The sequence below is a fragment of the Haematobia irritans genome, chromosome 3 (genome assembly GCF_050003625.1).
Source record: "Haematobia irritans isolate KBUSLIRL chromosome 3, ASM5000362v1, whole genome shotgun sequence".
Taxonomy (NCBI): domain Eukaryota; kingdom Metazoa; phylum Arthropoda; class Insecta; order Diptera; family Muscidae; genus Haematobia; species Haematobia irritans.
In genome coordinates, this window is record NC_134399.1 from 167,426,929 (window position 1) to 167,449,073 (window position 22,145).

The 22,145-nt window shown below is 30.2% G+C and overlaps 1 protein-coding gene across 4 annotated transcripts in view; it reads right to left on the reverse strand.

The window, feature by feature from the left end:
• The window catches only part of Fur2 (furin-like protease 2), a 797,201-nt gene that overhangs the window by 16,183 nt on the left and 758,873 nt on the right, over positions 1–22,145 (reverse strand). For all 4 annotated transcript variants that reach the window (XM_075301234.1, XM_075301235.1, XM_075301232.1 and 1 more), the window contains 4 exons: positions 15,664–15,940; positions 11,156–11,355; positions 7,771–8,049; positions 2,641–2,891 (listed from right to left, as the gene is read on the reverse strand). In XM_075301234.1, the coding sequence (XP_075157349.1) occupies positions 2,641–2,891; positions 7,771–8,049; positions 11,156–11,355; positions 15,664–15,940 (1,007 nt within the window). The remainder of the gene's footprint in view (positions 1–2,640; positions 2,892–7,770; positions 8,050–11,155; positions 11,356–15,663; positions 15,941–22,145) is intronic.

The window sequence follows — 22,145 nt, forward strand, 5'->3', positions numbered from 1 at the left end:
GTTATGTGGCAGTCCGATGTATCAGGCTCACTTAGACTATTCAGTCCATTGTGATACCACATTGGTGAACTTCTCTCTTATCACTGAGTGCTGCCCGATTCCATGTTAAGCTCAATGATAAGGGACCTCCTTTTTATAGCCGATTCCGAACGGCGTTCCACATTGCAGTGAAACCACTTACAAAAGCTTTGAAACCCTCAGAAATGTCACCAGCATTACTGAGGTGGGATAATCCACCGCTGAAAAACTATTTGGTGTTCGGTCGTAGCAGGAATCGAACCCACGACCTTATGTATGCAAGGCGGGCATGCTAACCATTACACCACGGTGGCTCCCAAATTATTTATTATTGTTGGTTTTGTTCTTTAATCATTGTTGTTGTTTTGATTTCAATAAAACCAGCCAATTGCACTCAAATCGATGATTTGACGGTGGCAAAGGAAAAGAGATATGTTTGTACGCATTTATTTCGGCATAAGCCGGCTATCATGTAAAACCTTTTTTCGGAAGGTTCATGTGTGGTTCATTGTTGGGTTTAATGAACTGCCTGAATTTATTCTGATAATTCGTTGATAGTTTTGCTGCAAGTAGAGGATGCTGATGAGGAATGTGGTAATTCCGAAACGTGCTTAGATTCCTGCTTAGACCGAACACCAAAAAGTTTTTCAGCGGTGGATTATCCCACCTCAGTAATGCTGGTGACATTTCTGAGGGTTTCAAAGCGTCTCTAAGTGGTTTCACTGGAATGTGGAACGCCGTTCGGACTCGGCTATAAAAAGGAGGTCCCTTGTCATTGAGCTTAACATGGAATCGGGCAGCACTCAGTAATAAGAGAGAAGTTCACCAATGTGGTATCACAATGGACTGAATAGTCTAAGTGAGCCTGATACATCGGGCTGCCACCTAACCTAGAAAATTTTGACAAAATTCTATTTCTATAGAAAATTTTGTCAAAATTTTATTCTATAGTAAATTTTGTCAAAATTTTATTTCAATAAAAAATTTTGTCAACATTTTATTTCTATAGTAAATTTTGTCAATATTTTATTCCTATAGTAACCCAGCAAAATAAACGACGCCAAAAAGTCTGAAACGTTTGACCTCAAATATTTTAAAAAATTCGCAATTTTTATGTATATAGAAAAATTTGTCAAAATTCTATTTCTATAGAAAATTTTGTCAAAAATTTTTTTCTATAGAAAATTTCTATAAAAATTTTCTCAAAATTTTATTTCCATTTAAATTTATTTAAGTTTGTCAACAATTTATTTCTTTAGAAAATTGAGTCAAAATTTTATTTCTACAGAAAATAGAATTTTCTCCCAGTTGGAGAGGTATATTTTGCAAAATCTACCAAATTATCAAAAATTCTACCAAACAGTAAAAAATTCTACCAAACAGAATTCTAACAACGTCGGCAACCGTTGTTTTAACCTCTATTTAAATTGCTAAGTCTAGATTCTGGCGTGATTTTCAAATTCGTCATTTATCAGGTTTGTTTTATTATAAACTGGTTTCTTACATGAGAAAATTTTCCTATCACAAAAGCATGGTGTTTGGCTGAACTTTCTGTCGCCCAGATCTGTCAAAAGTCCATGTGTTGGCAAAACACGTTTTCTTGAGTAATTTTTCATAAAATCTTTTTCGATACAACATTTTATTATATTCAAAGTTGAAAGATCATTTCAAATTTCTAATAAATCCCATCTTAATTCAAGATTTTCCAGAATTCTTTAATGCCAAATAAAAATACAAAATATATATTGGAAAAGTGTCTAAAAGATTTGAGTCGACTATCTCCTGCCATGTTTATTACTACACAGGATGTAGCACTTACACATACGAACAAACTCTAACCAAACACACAAAATGGTTAGTGTTTATCTGATGATCATATTTTGCACTTTTTATGTGTTAAATCCTTTAATGACGTCTGGAAATTGTAGACGTTGACACATCATAACGAACTGAAGCAAAATATCAGCAAACACAGCACTAACAGTAGCATCACCACTGGCCCTCATAGATTCATACCATAGTTGCCTAGCTAAATAAACAAGATGAAATTGTAATCCGGACACAAGAAAATTCCATAAGGATCTCTTCTTTATTCTACGTTTGTGCTTTGCCATAGAATAAGGCACGCAAGGACATTATTTGGAATTTAAGTCATAGACGTTCGTATAGAGGTGAACAAAGAATACAGGAAGAGATGGCTGGCTACAATCTTAGCATAATGTCTAATAGTAATACAACGTAGTAATGTTAACAAACATGAGTTGACTTTTAAGGACAATCACAAACACCTACACCTAGAGAAACATTCATGCACACGTCTCCTGGTATCCTTAATCCGCTTTTTGATTTTGTCTGCAAAATACCCTCTTTCACGTCTTCTTAAGAATGAAAATGTTCTACTTACTAACCATGTTTGTGGTCTACCAACACCCTAATAAAGTTATAGTTATACTCGGTGATATCTCGTATTTGACTATGTGTGTATGTGTGTTTAGATATTAGTGTCCTGGAATCAGCTGGATTGCTTTGCTTTTCTTTGGCTTTTATTTACCCAAGGGTGGGTGCGCTTGTGGGCTTATAAGATGTATGAGAACTTAAAGCATAAGACCCCTTAATACCAACCTGTAAGACGGCAAAAATGACAGCAAATACGGTAACAATGAGAAGACAAGCAGCAACCGCAATTGCTGTGATAGTTGTTAAAGGTGAACCGACTCGTGAGAACAAACCACCAACACCTGTTGTGCCATCTGTATCATCTATGAGGTTACCATAGAGACCACCACTATTGCCATAAGAACTTCCAAATTGTTGTTGTTCAGCAGCGGCAGCAATGCGACGTTTGCCAGCGGGTGAAGCATTGATACAGCCACCTGTATACATGTGTGAAGATAGTTGTTGTTGTATGAAGAAAAAAGATTTATTTTGTAATTAGTAAAAGAAAATTGCAATTTTAATATAGTTTTGAAGTTATAAGAAATAAAACATAGTTATTCATATTTCTCCCCATTTTAAGCTACCACTTTAAAGAAGCTAAGATAATTGAAGCATACTTTTGGGCGTTTGCATTTTGTTTGCTTAGCAGTTTTATACCATCATATGCAATAGTTGTAAAGCTAATATATTTAAAAAAACATTTGCCAACAAAGTTTTCACCAGTTAAAAGAACACAAAATAAAAATATTATCTTACTATTGTTTTTTCAATTAAAATTATTTATAAAAATTATCTCGAAGTCTGTCTTTATAGTTTATATTTATTAATTTTTATTAAATTATCTCAACGTTTTTCTTCAAATTGAGCTACGCGATGACCCCGCTTCATGGTCTCAAATATGATTAACATTTGATATTTCTCGACATTTTTGAGATGATCGACACTTTGATTTCTTTTAGTGCCAACCTTACTATCCAAAATGTCCCAGAAAATTTTGTCAACATAGAAAATGTTGTCAAAATATTATTTTTATAGAAAATTTTGCTAAAATTGTATTTCTATAGAAAATTTTGTCTAAGTTTTATTTCTATAGAAAATTTTGTCAAAATTTTATTTCTATAGAACATTTTATCAAAATTTTATGTCAATAGAAAATTTTGTCTAAATTTTATTTCTATTGAAAATTTTGTCAAAGTTTTATTTCTATAGAACATTTTATCAAAATTTAATTTCCATAGAAAATTTTGTCAAAATTTCATTTCTAGAGAAAATTTTATTTCTATAGAAAATTTTGTCAAAATTTTATTTTTTATTGAAAATTTTGTCAAACTATTATTTTTATAGAATATTTTGTCAAAATTTAACTACTGTAGAAAATTTCGTCAAAATTTTATTTCTATAGAAAATTTTGTCTAAATTTTGAAAAAAAATTATTTAGATAAAAAATGTCAAAATATTATATCTACAGACAATTTTGTGAAAATTGTATTTCTATACAAAAATTTTGGCAACATTTTATTTCTACAGAAAAATTTTTTTTTACATTTTATTTCTATACAAAATTTTTTAAATTTAATTTCAATACAAAATTTTGTCAAAATTTTATTTCTTAGAAAATTTTGCCAAAATATTATTTCTTAGAAAATTTTGTCAAAATTTTATTTTTATAGAATATTTTGCCAACATTTTATTTCTATAGAAAATTTTGCCAAAGTGTTATTTCTATAGAAAATATTGTCAAAATTTTATTACTATAGAAAGTTTTATGAAGATTTTATTTCGACAGAAAATATTGTCAAAATAGTATTTCTATACAAAATTTAGAAAAAATTGTATTTCTATACAAAGTTTTGTCAAAATTTTATTTCTTAGAAAATGTTATTTCTATAGCAAATGTTGCCAGAATGTTATTTCCATAGAAAATTTTGTCAAAATTAAAATTTTAGAGAAAATTTTGTCAAAATTTTACTTTTATAGAAAATTTTGTCAAAATTTACTTTTTATAGAACATTTTGTCAAAATTTTATTTCTATAGAAAATTTTATCAAAATTCTATTCCTACAGAAAATCTTGTCTAAATTCTATTTCTATAGAAAATTTTGTCAAAATTATATTTCTATAGAAAATTTTGTCAAAATTTTATTTCTATAGAAAATTTTATCAAAATTCTATTTCTACAGAAAATCTTGTTTATATTCTATTTCTATAGAAAATTTTGTCAAAATTATATTTCTATAGAAAATTTTGTCAAAATTTTATTTCTATAGAAAATTTTGTCAAAATTTTATTTCTATGGATAATTTTGTCAAAATTTTATTCCTATAGAAAATTTTCAACATTTTATTACTATAGCAAATTTTAGGAAAATTCTATTCCTACAGCAAATCTTGTCTAAATTCTATTTCTATAGAAAATTTTATCAAAATTCTATTCCTACAGAAAATCTTGTCTAAATTCTATTTCAATAGAAAATTTTGTAAAAATTCTATTTCTATAGAAAGTTTTGTCAAAATTTTATTTCTATAGAAAGTTTTGTCAAATTTTTATGTCTATGGATAATTTTGTCAAAATTTTATTCCTATAGAAAATTTTGTCAACATTTTATTACTATAGAAAATTTTAGGAAAATTTTATTTCGATAGAAAATGTTGGTAAAATATTATATCTATAGACAATTTTTAGAATTGCTTCAGATTGTGTTCCACACTAGTGCATTAGCCGACTTAAATTTTGAGTCTATAGATTATGTAGAAGTCTATCAAATTCTGTCCAGATCGAGTGATATTTAAATGTATGTATTTGGGACAAACCTTTATATATAGCCCCCAACACATTTGACGGATGTGATATGGTATCGAAAATGTAGATCTACAAAGTGGTGCAGGGTATAATATAGTTGGGCCCGCCCGGCTTTATACTTTTCTTACTTGTTTTTATAGAAAATTTTTTCAAACTTTTATTTCTATAGAATATTTTGCCAACATTATATTTCTATAGAAAATTTTGCCAAAGTGTGATTTCTATAGAAAATATTGTCAAAACTTTATTACTATAGAAAGTTTTATGAAGATTTTATTTCGACAGAAAATATTGTCAAAATAGTATTTCTATACAAAATTTAGAAAAAATTGTATTTCTATACAAAGTTTTGTCAAAATTTTATTTCTTAGAAAATTTTATCAAAATTCTATTTCTACAGAAAATCTTGTTTAAATTCTATTTCTATAGAAAATTTTGTCAAAATTATATTTCTATAGAAAATTTTGTCAAAATTTTATTTCTATAGAAATTTTGTCAAAATTTTATTTCTATGGATAATTTTGTCAAAATTTTATTCCTATAGAAAATTTTGTCAACATTTTATTACTATAGCAAATTTTAGGAAAATTCTATTCCTACAGAAAATCTTGTCTAAATTCTATTTCAATAGAAAATTTTGTAAAAATTCTATTTCTACAGAAAATCTTGTTTAAATTCTATTTCTGTAGAAAATTTTGTCAAAATTATATTTCTATAGAAAGTTTTGTCAAAATTTTATTTCTATAGAAAATTTTGTCAAAATTTTATTTCTATGGATAATTTTGTCAAAATTTTATTCCTATAGAAAATTTTGTCAACATTTTATTACTATAGAAAATTTTAGGAAAATTTTATTTCGATAGAAAATGTTGGTAAAATATTATATCTATAGACAATTTTGTCAAAATTATATTTCTATACAAAATTTTGTCAAAATTTTATTTCTATAGAATTTTTTTTAAAACATTTTATTTTTATAGAAAATTTTGCCAAAGTGTTATTTCTATAGAAAATTTTGTCACAATTTTATTACTATAGAACATTTTATGAAGATTTTATTTCGATAGAAAATATTGTCAAAATAGTATTTCTATACAAAACTTAGAAAAAATTGTGTTTCTAAACAAAATTTTGTCAAAATTTTATTTCTTAGAAAATTTTATTTCTATACAAAATTTGGCCAAAATGTTATTTCTATAGAAAATTTTGTCAAAATTTTATTTCTATAGAAAATATTGTAAAAATTTTATGTCTATAGAAAATTTTGTCAAAATTTTATTTCTATAGAAAATTTTTGCCAAAATTTTATTTATATAGAAAATTTTGTCAAAATTTTATTTTTATAGAAATTTTTTTCAAAATTTTATTTTTATAGAAAATTTTTTCAAAATTTTACTTTTATAGAAAATTTTTTCAAAATTTTATTTTTATAGAAAATTTTGTCAAAATTTTATTTCTATAAAGAATTTTGTCAAAATTGTATTTCTAGACAAAATTTTGTCAAAAATTTATTTCTATAGAACATTTTTTCCAAATTTTATTTCTATAGAAAATTTTGTCAAAATTTTATTTCTATAGAAAATATTGTCAACATTTTTTTCTATAGAAAATTTTGTCAAATTTTTATTTCTATAGAAAGTTTTGTCAAAATTCTATTTCTATAGAAAATTTACCAAAACATAAGAATCTCCGGATATTATAGCTAACGAACGGTTTATATAGGAACTAGATTTAATTAGGAAGAACAAATTTCATCTGATCCGGTTAAAATTGGGCGCTCCAATTACCTACAGAATCATCTATATAAAACGATCAAGAACTAAAGGGGCGTATATAGGTGTTTATTTTTTACTTAACATATGGATTAACATACAATTTAAAAGACAATTGTTACCACGATTGTGAAAGACAGTTTTCAGCAGAAATTTGTATGCAATCCATTGAGGGTACATAAGATTCGACCTGGCTAAAAATTTGGATTAATTTATTTGTTTCGACTATTAGTTGGACGCAATGTATCACTGCCAGTATCGTGGTAACGAGCAATGGTAGGAGAATCACGAATAATCATATTTGAGAATGCAATATATCAAAATGCTTTTGAAGGTTTGTAAACAATAAAATTAACTGCTAGATGAGTGGTTTAAAATCAATTGCAACCTGAAGTTGGCAATAGTTTAGTTATTGAATTCGTATTCACTCTATCAAAAGCTTCCTTAATATCTAAAAAGTCCTTCAAATCTCACAGGTGGTCTCAAATCTAAGCTAACCATTATTGAAAATGTTGTTCAATCATTGAGTACTTCCCCTTTCCCAAAGCAATACAAATAAAGTGTCATTAAATTTATTTTAATATTTGTCTCAAATAAATTCAAAAACCAATCAGCAAACTACGTACATTTCACCTCACAACCATTGATAAATAATAGTAAATAATTATAATGACAACTATACATACTCGTATGTGTGATGTGGAGATATATGAAATATACAAAAATTTCCATTTGTTATACATACCAGTATCTTTGTCACAATGACAACATGACTGATCCTCGGGCGATGCATCATTTGCACAACACGGCACACATTGATTATTCAGTCGATCCAAATGCAATGGGAAGGCACACGTTTGACATGAATATTGACCGGGACCTGTACAGGAACGACAGGATTCATGACATGTTTTACACGTCTGTGTGGGTGAATCATAGTACTGGGAACCCAAACATTCCATACATAGACCGCCATCCAACATAAAGTGAGCAGGACATGATGTACAGGATAATGGACCAGCACCTGCGGAAGTAGAGGATGATATATGAAAGAACTAAACTTACAGATGCAAATTTACAAAAATATACACGCAGACACACACATAGTACTAAATGTTGCTATGAAATGATGATGTTTATTAAAGGGTGATTCTTTTGAGGTTAGGATTTTCATGCATTAGTATTTAACAGATCACGTGGGATTTCAGACATGGTGTCAAAGAGAAAGATGCTCAGTATGCTTTGACATTTCATCATGAATAGACTTACTAACGAGCAACGCTTGCAAATCATTGAATTTTATTACCAAAATCAGTGGCAGAAAATCCGCTTTTTTATCGACAAATTTTGTTCAGCGATGAGGCTCATTTCTGGTTGAATGGCTACGTAAATAAGCAAAATTGCCGCATTTGGAGTGAAGAGCAACCAGAAGCCGTTCAAGAACTGCCCATGCATCCCGAAAAATGCACTGTTTGGTGTGGTTTGTACGCTGGTGGAATCATTGGACCGTATTTTTTCAAAGATGCTGTTGGACGCAACGTTACGGTGAATGGCGATCGCTATCGTTCGATGCTAACAAACTTTTTGTTGCCAAAACTGGAAGAACTGAACTTGGTTGACATGTGGTTTCAACAAGATGGCGCTACATGCCACACAGCTCGTGATTCTATGGCCATTTTGAGGGAAAACTTCGGAGAACAATTCATCTCAAGAAATGGACCGGTAAGTTGGCCACCAAGATCATGCGATTTGACGCCTTTAGACTATTTTTTGTGGGGCTACGTCAAGTCTAAAGTCTACAGAAATAAGCCAGCAACTATTCCAGCTTTGGAAGACAACATTTCCGAAGAAATTCGGGCTATTCCGGCCGAAATGCTCGAAAAAGTTGCCCAAAATTGGACTTTCCGAATGGACCACCTAAGACGCAGCCGCGGTCAACATTTAAATGAAATTATCTTCAAAAAGTAAATGTCATGGACCAATCTAACGTTTCAAATAAAGAACCGATGAGATTTTGCAAATTTTATGCGTTTTTAAAAAAAAAAAAAGTTATCAAGCTCTTAACAAATCACCCTTTATAAGGCCTTAAATCGATGTGATTGCGATTTGTGATAGTTATGATTGCTTGTGTATATTACCTCTGTATATGTATGCGTTTGTACACTTATACTTTTAATAATAATTACAAAATAAATGAAAATAAAATTATGAGCACACACATTATGGGCAAGAGAGTTTAATACGTGGTATTATGAATTGCATACCTTTAGGGGGTAATTAAATGACATTTGCCATTGAGTGATACATTTAGGGTAGGTGAACAATTAATGTATTGGGTTGCAACATAGAATAGAGTTATTTTGCAACGGTTTAGTCTGTTATTTAACTAAGTTTATATATTTGTTCGAAAAGACTCTGTTGTTGTAATATATAAATTTTTATGCCCATATGTAAAATAATTTATTGACAGTTTATCGAAGAAATTTATATGGTAAAAGTAGGCTTGAAGTTTTCTTTAACTTTTTTGCATAGGGGGTTTATTTTTTATTATTTTATTGTTTGACAATTTCAGGCTCAGCAATGGAGGAAAACTCAGAATTTTCGCAGCCTACTTTACATCGAGGACAAAAAAGGCTGTCAAAACCGCTCGCGACAAGAATGAACTACCTTGTGGGAAAATTGAACTAAATTTTACTCCACATTTTGAGAATTCCACAAAAGGTTGGTAAAACCTCAAAAATTTAATGTCTTGGATACTTTTTAACTACAATTCAAAAAATTACATACTCTCGTACAAGAAAAAATTAACTAAAAACTACATCACTAATTTAAATATAATACCTACACGCAAAAAAATAATTCTTCCCTCCCAAACGAAATTTTAGACAAACAAAGTTCGTTTCTCATTTGCTTTTCGCTGTAAGGAAGTGTATTTGGAAGAAAAGTATATACTTTTTGTGATAAACGTTTATTATTTTCCAAGATGTAAAAATAAGTTCATAAAGACAAAAAAAACATTGTTTTCTTGCCAATTGCATTTTCCCTCACATCTTTCTCACATCCACGAGGTTTTTTAGTTCTTAACACCTTTTCCTGTAACACCAACAATGTAGAAGAAATTATACGATTTTATAAATTTTTAAATTTTTTTTTACCTTTCGTCTGGACGGAGAATCGAACCGCGGACCATGCACTTTGTATGCCAACACACTAACCACTGAGCTATGTACCTGTTATGGTAATCAATAGATAATTATCCATATAAGTTATATTTATATAGCATAGCTTGCGGCGCCCACGAACCGAATAAGCAAAGTTTATTTAACAGAAACAAACATTTAGTTTGGCACCGTGGAGCAGTGGTTGCTACGTCAGACTTGCATGCCAAGGGTCGTGGGTTCGATCCCTGCTTCGACCAAAGTTTTTTTTGTTTTTTTTTTCTTACATATATTCCAGATATGTTCGGAAGATTCCGAAAAAATGTTCAACATTACTTTGTAGTATATTCAATTTTGAACTGTAAAATGTGTCTTATTAAAGACCTAAAGTCTGAAAAGAACAGTGTTTGATATCAACGAAATGGACTGTGTTGTTCTTTCAAAAATAACTTTTTTTATTGAAAAAATAAAAATTTTGTAACAAACGAATTTTTTTGGTGATAAAAGTTTAAAATTTTCGAAGCAATTCAAAAAACTCTAACAAAAGAAAAACGTTTTCGGTACATGTTTTCCAAACGTTTTTTTTTTCTTTGCGTGTAGACATAGAGCTCCATATGTGTTGCACGTCTTATAATTATGTAATAAATTTGGAAAGATGCATAAAAAACTACAATCATTAAATAGCAATAGCCACGTGCCTTGACATTCATTAGCAGTTTATCACCTTTTTGACACCCGCTTCATTCCATGAAATATTCACACGTTTGTAAAGCAAAAAATTGACAATATACCAATACCATCACATAAAACACACACATACAAACATAAATATAGACTAGTGAAACGTCAACGTTGAAGTGTAATAAATTTGAATAACCCTGTACCATTTACACACACACACACTACTCTGTCGAATGATGATAACTTGGAGTGCATTCCAACTCTTGACTTTGTCCATCCAGTTCAACTTACCATTACAAGTTTTACAATAATGATGACACTTCTGACAGCCAAACTCTGACTTGTAGAAACCTTCAGGGCACTCAGGATGACATTCACCACCCGCTAACTGCCATCCACTGGGGCATTGAACGCATTGATCACGTCGTGGACCACTGCAGGTATGACAGCTGAGATAACATTTGGCACAAGTACCACGGTCACTGTAATAGCTGCGAAAAGAAGAAAGAACAAAAATGCGTTAGAGACTAAAAGTTAGTAAGTTCGCTGAAGAAGAGAAAAACAAACGGATAAAGTTAACCACTAAAACAAAAGTTATATTGCATTTTATGTTTCTTCGACTTATGTCCGTGTCTTTGGTGACAAGGCGAAAATTGTGTGGTGGTCTATGGTCGAAGTAGTTATGGAAAGTAGACAAACTGACAGTGTCGATAATGATGACGATAATGACCCTTCAATTGGCTCTATTTTAGCTTTTACAACGCATTATGTAATTGCATGATTCGTGAATGCTTTTTGAATATGAATGACATTATTAAGGGAAATTGGCTCAAATCATTGCATGTTGGCTAATGTGATTGATACATAGTTATTTGCACATGGGAAACAGAATAATAACAATATTTATTTTTAATTTCATTCTCTTAAAGATCAAATTAAAAATTAAAATTTAATTTAGAGATACTTCAAAATGTTATTATTTAAAAAAAATAAACTTTAAACCAAAACAAACAAACCTTTAAAATAAATCTTAGCCTTTGTTGGTAGTTTTTTTATCTGTAATCCGGATTCAATATCTCAGCCAAATTAAATATACAGAAGACAAGTTAAAAATTGTGATAAACACCTTACGATATTTTTTATCAAATTGGTGATATTTTTATTGATATTAAACTGACATATTAAACGAACTTATTAAAAACAAGTATATACGGTCATAAGTTCGGCCAGGCCGAAGCTTATGTACCCTCCACCATGGATTGCGTGGAAACTTCTTCTAAACACTGCCATCCACAACCGAATTACTTAAGTTGCGGTAACGCTTGCCAATGGCAAGATATCTTAAACCTCCTAACACCGTCTTCTAAATTGTATGTAAGTCCATACGTGGTATATATTAAATAAAAAAGATCGATTTAATACGTATATTATTCAGTGTGACAAAATTTTCTATAGAAATAACATTTTGACAAAATTTTCTATAGAAACAAAATTTTAACAAAATTTTCTATGGATATAACATTTTGACAAAATTTTCTATAGAAATAAAACTTTGACAAAATTTTCCATAGAAATGAAATTTTAACAAAATTTTCTATTGAAATGAAATTTTAACAAAATTTTCTATAGAAATAAAGTTTTGACAAAATTTTCTATAGAAATGAAATTTTGACAACATTTTCTAGAGAAATAAAAGTTTAACAAAAATTTCTATAGAAATAAAATTTTGACAAAATTTTCTATAGAAATAAAATTGAACAAAATTTTCTATAGAAGTAAAATTTTGACAAAATTTTCTACACAAATAAAATTTTAACAAAATTTTCTATAGAAATAAGATTTTAACAAAATTTTCTATAGAAATAAGATTTTAACAAAATTTTCTATAGAAATAAAGTTTTGACAAAATTTTCTATAGAAATAAAGTTTTAACAAAATTTTCTATAGAAATAAAATTTTCACAAAATTTTCTATAGAAATAAAATTTTAACAAAATTTTCTATAGAAATAAAATTTTGGTAGATTATTTTTGGCTCGAGTGGCAACCATGATTATGAACCGATATGGACCAATTTTGCTATGGTTGTTAGCGGTCATATACTAACACCACGTTTCAAATTTGAACCGGATCGGATGAATTTTGGTCCTTCAAGAGGCTCCGGAGGTCAAATCTGGTGATCGGTTTATATTGGGGCTATATATAATTATGGACCGATGTGGCCCAATTAAAAAAGAGGAAATCGCTCAATTAGTGTGGGTAATAAATCCAAAGTTGTGAAACTTATAAGAGCTACATATAAGTCTAACTACGATCGGCTAATAAAAAATTTGAACCGGATCGGATGAATTTTGGTCCTTCAAGAGGCTCCGGAGGTCAAATCTGGTGATCGGTTTATATTGGGGCTATATATAATTATGGACCGATGTGGACCAATTAAAAAAGAGGAAATCGCTCAATTAGTGTGGGTAATAAATCCAAAGTTGTGAAACTTATAAGAGCTACATATAAGTCTAACTACGATCGGCTAATATTTCAAAATTTGAATTTTGAAATATTAGAGTATTATGGCCAAATTTGGGAAAATCGAGCGTTGGGAGTTATATCTAAATCTGAAACGATAGGGATGAAATTTTCTAGGTTTAGTTGATATAACAGAAGGTTACCGTGTGCTAAATTTGAGTTAGATTGGTTACTAAGTAAGGTTATTATGGGCAGAAATTAAGTTATGAGGGGTAAATTTTTCAAAAACTGGCAATACATATATATGGGAGCTATATCTAAAACTGAACCGATTTGGATTATATTTTTCAGGTTGAGTTGATATTACAGGATATTATCCTATGCTAAATTTGAGTAAGATCGGTTTATAAATGAGGCCACTATGGTCAAAAATAAGGTTATAAAGGGCACACTGAAAAAACAGTGAACCCACCAGGAATGATAACTTTCGATTAATTTTAGAAAATTTGGAACTTTTTTAGAAAATTTTAACTAAACGGTATTACAAGCGCTGGCATCACTCCGATATGGCAAAAATAAGTAAATATTTTTCGACAAATTCAAGAAAATTTATTAGACATAACTAAATTTTTTCAGTAGTTAAAGAAAATTTTGTAGTTTTAAGAGAAATCTTGGAGTTAAAAATTGCAAGAATGTCTTTAGTGACATACGAAGTTCATGATGGACACATTTTTGGTAAAATTTACAAATTTAAAGAAATAATGAACTATTTTGTAAGAAATACGAAATTAGGAAATCTTTATGCTTTATTTGTGTATAACTTTTTCCCGTTTTTTAGTTCATTTAACTAACATACGCAAAAAATTATTTGACTAAAATAAACTTTTTCCAAACATAATGATTCTATGAACTAATATAAAGTTAATATGGCTTTAGTGAAATAGAGAGTTCACTTTTTTTTTAGTGCAATTTCAAAATCGGGCGCGACATATATATGGGAGCTATATCTAAATCTGGACCGATTTGGATGAAATTTAGTACACTTGCAGGGAGGTGAATTATATTACCTTCTGCCAAATTTGAAGAGAATCGGTTAGAAAAAAGACGCAACGTGACCCCATTTGTCGAAATCGGGCGTTACATATATATGGGAGCTATATCTAAATTTGATCCGATTTCTTCCAAATTCAATAACTTTCGTCCTTGTGCCCCAAAAACACCCTGTACCAAATTTCATTAAAATTGGTCAATAATTGCGACCGGAATCCTGTGGACAACAAATACATGGACAGACGGACACCAAGCGCTAGATCGACTCAGGAGGTGATTCTGAGTCGATCGGATACTTTATGGGGTCTAAAATCAATATTTCTACTAGGCACATTTTTTGGCTCATCAAAGTTATTATACCCTGACCACCATGTGGTTTAGGGTATAACAAGGATATCGCTCAATTTGTGTGGGTAATATATCCAAATTTGGGAAAATCTGAAAATATATTTATGTAAGAGCTACATATAAGTCTAAATACCATCGGCTAATAGATCAAAATTTGAAATTTGAGTAACATGGGTTATTAAATCGAGCGATGCTTATATATGGGAACTATATCTAAATCTGAACCAATTTCTTCCAAAAACAATAGGATTCTATTCTGAGTCAAAACACATATTTGTGCCAAATTTGAAGTCGATTGGACTAAAACTGCGACCTAGACTTTGATTACAAAAATGTGTTCACGGACAGACGGACATGACTATATCGACTCAGGAGCCCACCCTGAGCATTTTTGCCAAAGACATCATGTGTCTATCTCGTCTCCTTCTGGGTGTTGCAAACATATGCACTAACTTATAATACCCTGTTCCACAGTGTGGCGCAGGGTATAAAAAGGAAGGTAAAGCAGGAATTTGTCCTGATCCAGATATTATGATCACATATAGAGAAAAATTTTGAAAATTGTTTGCATTACTATTGTGCTCAAGTCCTCATGAAGTCTTGTCAAGAGATTAATTAATATTCGAATTTTCGCAGCTTGTAGCATTGACACACCCCATGCCTATGTGGGATGTTTCAATAATGGGCCATAAAGAGGTTATTTGCCCACTTTATATATAACTTCTGTAGCAACTCCATTTACTCGTTGTGAAAAAAGAAACTGTAATTATATGTCCCAATTTTTATAGCTTTGCCAACATTGCAATGACGTTGAAATATTTCCATTTGGTACTATCCATTAAAATCTGGTTGCTGCCACCTAGTCAGAATGTGTGGACATTTCACTCTTCTGAGTGGCTCGTTTGAAACTTAAAATGCAATTCATATTTCGTATAATTACCCATCAGCACAGGTGGTACGGCATTCGCCACTTTGTAGCTGTAATCCTTTGGCACATGCCGTGCAATTCATTCGTGATACACATTGGGTGCACGTATGCAAACATTTCGCACAAACTCCAGCCTCCATGTAGTAGCCATCATCACAGGTGCTCACACAGTGGTTATTCTGCAACAGTAGACTCTGGGGACAACTTAAGCAATTGGATTCGGTGGGTCCATCACAGGTCTCACAAGTGCTATGGCATGGATGACAATGGTTGTTATCATAGTATTCAGCTGCAATCAAGCAAACGCACGCACACACACACATCCACATAGAATGAGAGAGAGATCGAGGGGGGAGAAAAAGAAAACAATCGTTAATAAAAGGTAAATTCAAAGGATTTAAAATGAATATGAAATTGTGCGGATAAATGGCACATAAGATTAAGAGGAAGGCGAAAACATAAATATTTGGTTTTTGAAATCATCAGACAAGCCTAACGTCACTTTTTAATATAAAATTTCAATTAAGTAAATTCAGTTAAATTTCATTTTTAATTTATACTTTATAACATCCCAGCAAAAAAAAAAGGGGTCACCAAAAAGTAGTGAAAATGTTATTTTTGGATCCGGAAGTGGTGCAAAATTGGCACAGAAGCGATGAGTTTAACACGAGCTTGTTATAAGATGGATGTCAACCATTTCAAATACCGTTGCACTGAACTTGCATCACTTCTTAAGGTGTTATGCGAATTCAGTGTTGTGGATGTAAATTAAAAAAAAGTTTGCAGTAATTTGCCAAATAAATAATTTTTATAATTTTTTATGATTCTTAAAGCATTATACCGCTTGTCGGAAACGTTTGACATCAAATATTTTTAAAAATTCGCTATTTTTCTACAATTGATTTAGCTTTTTTCGAAAAGATTTAAATTATTTGTACCATTTTATTAATCGTTATTCTGTTTTATCCTATTTGAAACATTTCCTTTTAAAAATATGCAAAACGCATTTATAAAAAAATTGAATTAAAATAACTTCTTGAGTAGTTAAAATAAAGAACATCTTTGGGAAGACATTTTTGGAAGAGTTTTTAAAGATGTGCTTTAGAAGTACTTCCAATTTTTTTCTGGGATTCAAAACTTATAACTTTGAAGTTCTTAGTCAACGAGTTAACAAAAAAACAGCCAAAAATTATGCAATGGGTTTTCAATTTCATGTAACAGCTAGCAGTTTTTATATTCGATCAGCCTGAAAATATGCGACATCATTTAACACTTAGTATAGGAAAAATGTGCCAAATAAAAGAAACACAAGATTGCAAAATTCCAGTGGGGGCATTTAAAAACTACACTTCTTTATAGTTCAGCCTCTTTTGTATCAACATAGCAAAAGCACTCTAGCAAATAATTTTAGCAGAATGTTGGTCATTGCTCACATAAAGCCAACATGGAATGGAATGATTTTTGTTTACTTTTTTTTTTTGGTTTTACTACAGTGCCTTATGCTATTTTTAAATCTCGGAGAGAAAGGCAAGACATATGGCTGTATGGCCAAAACCATTCTAGTGAAATTTATTAAAGTAAATGGGCCAAAAATTATTATGACCCTTACAAATGGAAGAAGGATTGAGTTGAAGGATATTACATGTAAAAAGCACACCTGCAAAGCTTGTTGTTGGAAACAATTGCCATCATTGCTTTGGTAAGGGAAATAATGCCTTAGAATCAAGAACAACTTGTACTGATTGAATTGTGTCCGAAATTTTATGATCGAAACATACTTCTTTGCAGATTTTATGGTAAAAAGGGCAAGGTAAAATGGGTTTTATTTTAATGAAGGCCATGTGATATTATGTGTTCCTAAATTAATTTTCTATATTATAATTATTTTCCGGCTCGTCTCTTCTTTCAATTAAGATTTTATTTGAAAAAGAAATTGATAATGTTTTCTTCAGCATTGAATTTAATTGATATTTAACCTATTTCAAAGAGCATACTTTTAGGCTTCCCCCTAAATTTACACAATTTGTACCACAGCAATGATGCAAGCTTCAAGGAATATTAGCACAGTTTAACTACAATAAAACATTTTTTTGCATACTTTAAGGCGACCTAATTGTTCGCTGAAAACATTACGACGCAAAAGGGGAAATTGTTCACAAATTTAGTATACGACTGGAAAACTCGATTATTTTTAAGACACCGATCATATCCGTAATTTTAACGATGTTTAGAATCAAAATGTACCGTATAAATACAACGTAATTAAATGGTGGCATAAATTTATGGAAAGTATCACATTTAGTAGTGCAAAGGTATCGCCGCTTGAAAAATGTGGCAAATTTGCAACTAAAATGGCACAACGGTAACACTGTACTTAAGTCTCACTTAGACTAGATTTTCAATTTAATTGGAAAGGGTGTGTCCAAAAAAGTTTGATGGCCAAATGATGTGTTGACACAGCAACCATAACAGGTTTAAGTGTTTGGTACTTCCAGATATCAAAGTTTATGGGAATTGGGTTACAAAATTGTAATCTCGATACTCGCGAAGTCCAAATGGCTGATGAGTGTATCAAAATAAACTGAGAGAAATAGCTTCGTAATATTACGAAATGTTTAATTAAATTTCATAAATACAATGACCGTTTTCGTTATTTTCAATAAACGTTTAACGAATACGACTGGGAGCTACAGTGATATCATGGTACTTTGGAGTCATGGGTTTAATCCCAGATTCGACCACACATCAAAAAGTTTTTCAGCGATGCCTTATCCCCTTTCGGTAATGTTGGTGAAATTTCCGAGTGTTTCGAAGCTTCTCTAAGCAGAGGTCCGTAGTTATTGAGTAAAGTGTAAAACTGGGCAGCAGTCAGCGATAAGAGAGAAGTTTACCACTGTGGTATCGCAATGACCTGAACAGTCTAAGTGAATCTTGTTTTAACGAAAAAATTTCGTTATGTCAATGAAAAATTCTTTGGATCAATTTAAATTATTTCTTTTTTTAGTGTAGTCATCTACAAACTGGGAGCCACCGTGGTGCAATGGTTAGCATGTCCGCCTTGCATGAACAAGAGCGTGGGTTCGACCGAACACCAAAAAAGATTCAGCGGTGGATTATCCCACCTCAGTAATGCTGGTAACATTTCTGAGTGTTTCAAAGCTTCTCTAAATGGTTTTACTGCAATGTTGAACGGCGTTCGGACTTGGTTATAAATAGGAGCTCCCTTGTCATTGACCATAACATGGAATCGGGTTGTACTCAGCGATAAGAGAGAAAATCACAACTGTTGTATCACAATGGACTGAATAGTCTAAGTGAGCCTGATACATCGGGCTGCCACCTACCCTAACCCATCTACAAACTTCATGTCAATTTAGTTAGCTTGTGTCCTTCTAAAAAAAAAATTATCGATATAAACAAACCTATGGATATGAATCAATCCCAGGGTGGGTACAGAACAATTTCCTGGTGCGTTTGGATCAGTCCTGATTTTAGTCAAAACGTTTGTCATTGAGCGGATAAATTTACACATTAAGGCACGACATGGACTCATTTCAAAGGTCCATGTCCAGGCATATTTTAATAGGACTACCCCATGGATAGGCTCTGACAAACTCTGAGGAACCTGCATTATTTTCAGCATTCTATCGGACCATAACGGATAAACTTTTGGGATATGTGGAACAATAGATTCTATTTATAATTGTATTTCAGTAAATGAGAATAGAATTAATAAATTATATGTAATTATAAAAATTGCGATAATCCAGAGCATCGGTACTAGTCCAATGATGGATTCGTCATTGGCAATTTTCAACGATTTCCCGTAGAATATTTGTATGTTGCTCTTTTGCAATATTTCAATTTCAATTTCAGATTGACAATTGGACAATATGGAAATATCATTGAAGTCATGGCATTAAAATCTGTGCCTGGGGCTGAAAAAGCAGCAGACCTCGAATACCAGGCAAATCGTATGGGAAATGGTTTTCCTAAATTCTGAGCAAATAAAATCAGAAGATCGGGTCCATAAGACCTATTTGTTATCTGTATTTAAATATGAAAGAATGTAGCCTATTTTAAAATTGTTGCCAGCAAAATTCTTTTAGGAAAATCCAATCTCAGTCATATTCGATTATATCAATGTCTTGATACAGTTACGAGTAAAACTAGACGGTCTGTAGAATGACCGTCTTAGACCTTTCGTACAAATATACTATTCACTGTTAATTATATATAATAAATACTTTCTGTTAGGTTAATGAAAATGTTAATTAATAGCAAGAAACATTTCGTGGTCAAATAGAAAATAATTAATAACGATCAACTTCGATGGCTTGGGAAGTTGACAAAATTTTCGTACTACTTAAACAGCCGAAGCTGTCCATTTGCATTTTGATGGAGTTTATTTTAAAAAGATTTAACAAAAACAAAAATTACCTTTCATACCCCCAATGTTATTTCAAGTATCGTTCGAGGTTTTTAAAATCTCCGAAAATTCCAATTTATGGCATACAAAATAACTTATAATCTCCCTCTTGGAAATTTAAATCTCAAATGCCTTTCAGGTTTTTTTTTTTTTTTTTTTTTTTTGAAAAAGGTTAACGCATCCGTTGACATCCAAACAATTTTGCGTTCTCTCTATCGCGTTTTTGCATGTTTTCCGATTCCACTCCATCATAATAAAAAAGTCAATTTAGAAGCAAAAAAAAGGAAGAAGAATGGTAAACAATCACTCTCCATAAATCACAAAAGGAAACCTCAAACTACAATATCCTGACACCTAGAGGCCACATCAGAAGAAATGTTCAAATGGTCAACTGTATGTACAAAAACATGCATTAAGTGTAGAATGGGCAGTTGAGAAGAGGATGTTCCTTTTTGGTATGTTTATCAAACAACACATTAGAGTCCAAAACACAACACAAGGAGCAAGAAGTGGTTACACAGAGAAAAAAATCAATTAAAAATATGTTGATTGAATTATTTTTTAAAACGGTTATTCGATATTTTGAAGAAGAGTTAAACATCGATAGGCTCCCCACCAGTGTTGCCAGAAGTTGGCGAAATTCCCTGCATGTAGTTTTTTTCTCTAATATTTAGGGTCACCCAACACAATTTTTAGTAATTTTTACGTTTTGGTGGCTCTAGAGGAGGAAATTAGAAGCCGGCAAGGCTTGATCTTTAACCACGGTTACCACAAGTGCCAAAAAAATCTACCAAATTTTGAAGCAAATCTTACCACAAATCTACCAAATAAATATTTCCATAGAAAATTTTGTCAAAATTCTATTCCTGTAGAAAATTTTGTCAAAATTCTATTCTTGTAGAAAATGTTGTCAAAACATTATTTCTATAGAAAATTTTTTCAAAATTCTATTCCTGTAGAAAATTTTGTCAAAATTTTATTTCTATAGAAAATTTTGTCAAAATTTTATTTCTATAAGAAATTTTGCAAAATTTTATTTCTATAGAAAATTTTGGAAATTTTTATTTTTATGGAAAACTTTGCAAAGTTTTATTTCTATAAAAAATTTTGTCAAAATTGTATTTCTATAGAAAAATGTTCTCAAAATTTTATTTCTATAGAAAAAATTTGTCAAATTTTTATTTTTATAGAAAATTTTGCCAAAATTTAATTCCTATAGAAAATTTTGTCAAAATCTTAATTATATAGAAAATTTTCTCAAAATTTTATTTCTATAAAAATTTTTCTCAAAATTTTATTTCTATCGGAAATTTTCTCAAAATTTTATTTCTATAGAAAATTTTGTCAAAATTGTATTTCTAAGGAAAACTTTGTCAAAATTTTAATTCTATAGAAAATTTTGTAAAAATTTTATTTCTATAGAAAATTTTGTCAAACTTTTATTTCTATAAAAAATTTTGTCAAATTTTATTTCTATAAAATATTTTGTCAAAATTTTATTTCTATAGAAAATTTTGTCAAAATCTTAATTCTATAGAAAATTGGCTCAAAATTTTATTTCTATACAAAATTTTGCAAAATTTTATTTCTATCGGAAATTTTCTCAAAATTTTATTTCAATAGAAAATTTTGTCAACATTTTATTTCTATAGAAAATGTTGTCAAAATCTTAATTCTATAGAAAAATGTTCTCAAAATTTTATATTTATAGAAAATTTTGCCAAAATTTAATTTCTATAGAAAATTTTGTCAAAATCTTAATTATATGGAAAATTTTCTCAAAAGTTTATTTCTATAGAAAATTTTCTCAAAATTTTATTTCTATCGGAAATTTTCTCAAAATGTTATTTCTATAGAAAATTTTGTCAAAATTTTATTTCTATAGAAAATTTTGTCAAAATTTTATTTCTATAGAAAATTTTGTAAAAATTTTATTTCTATAGAAAATGTTGTAAAAATTTTATTTCTATAGAAAATTTTGTAAAAATTTTATTTCTATAGAAAATTTTGTCAAACTTTTATTTCTATAAATAATTTTGTCAAACTTTTATTTCTATAAAAAATG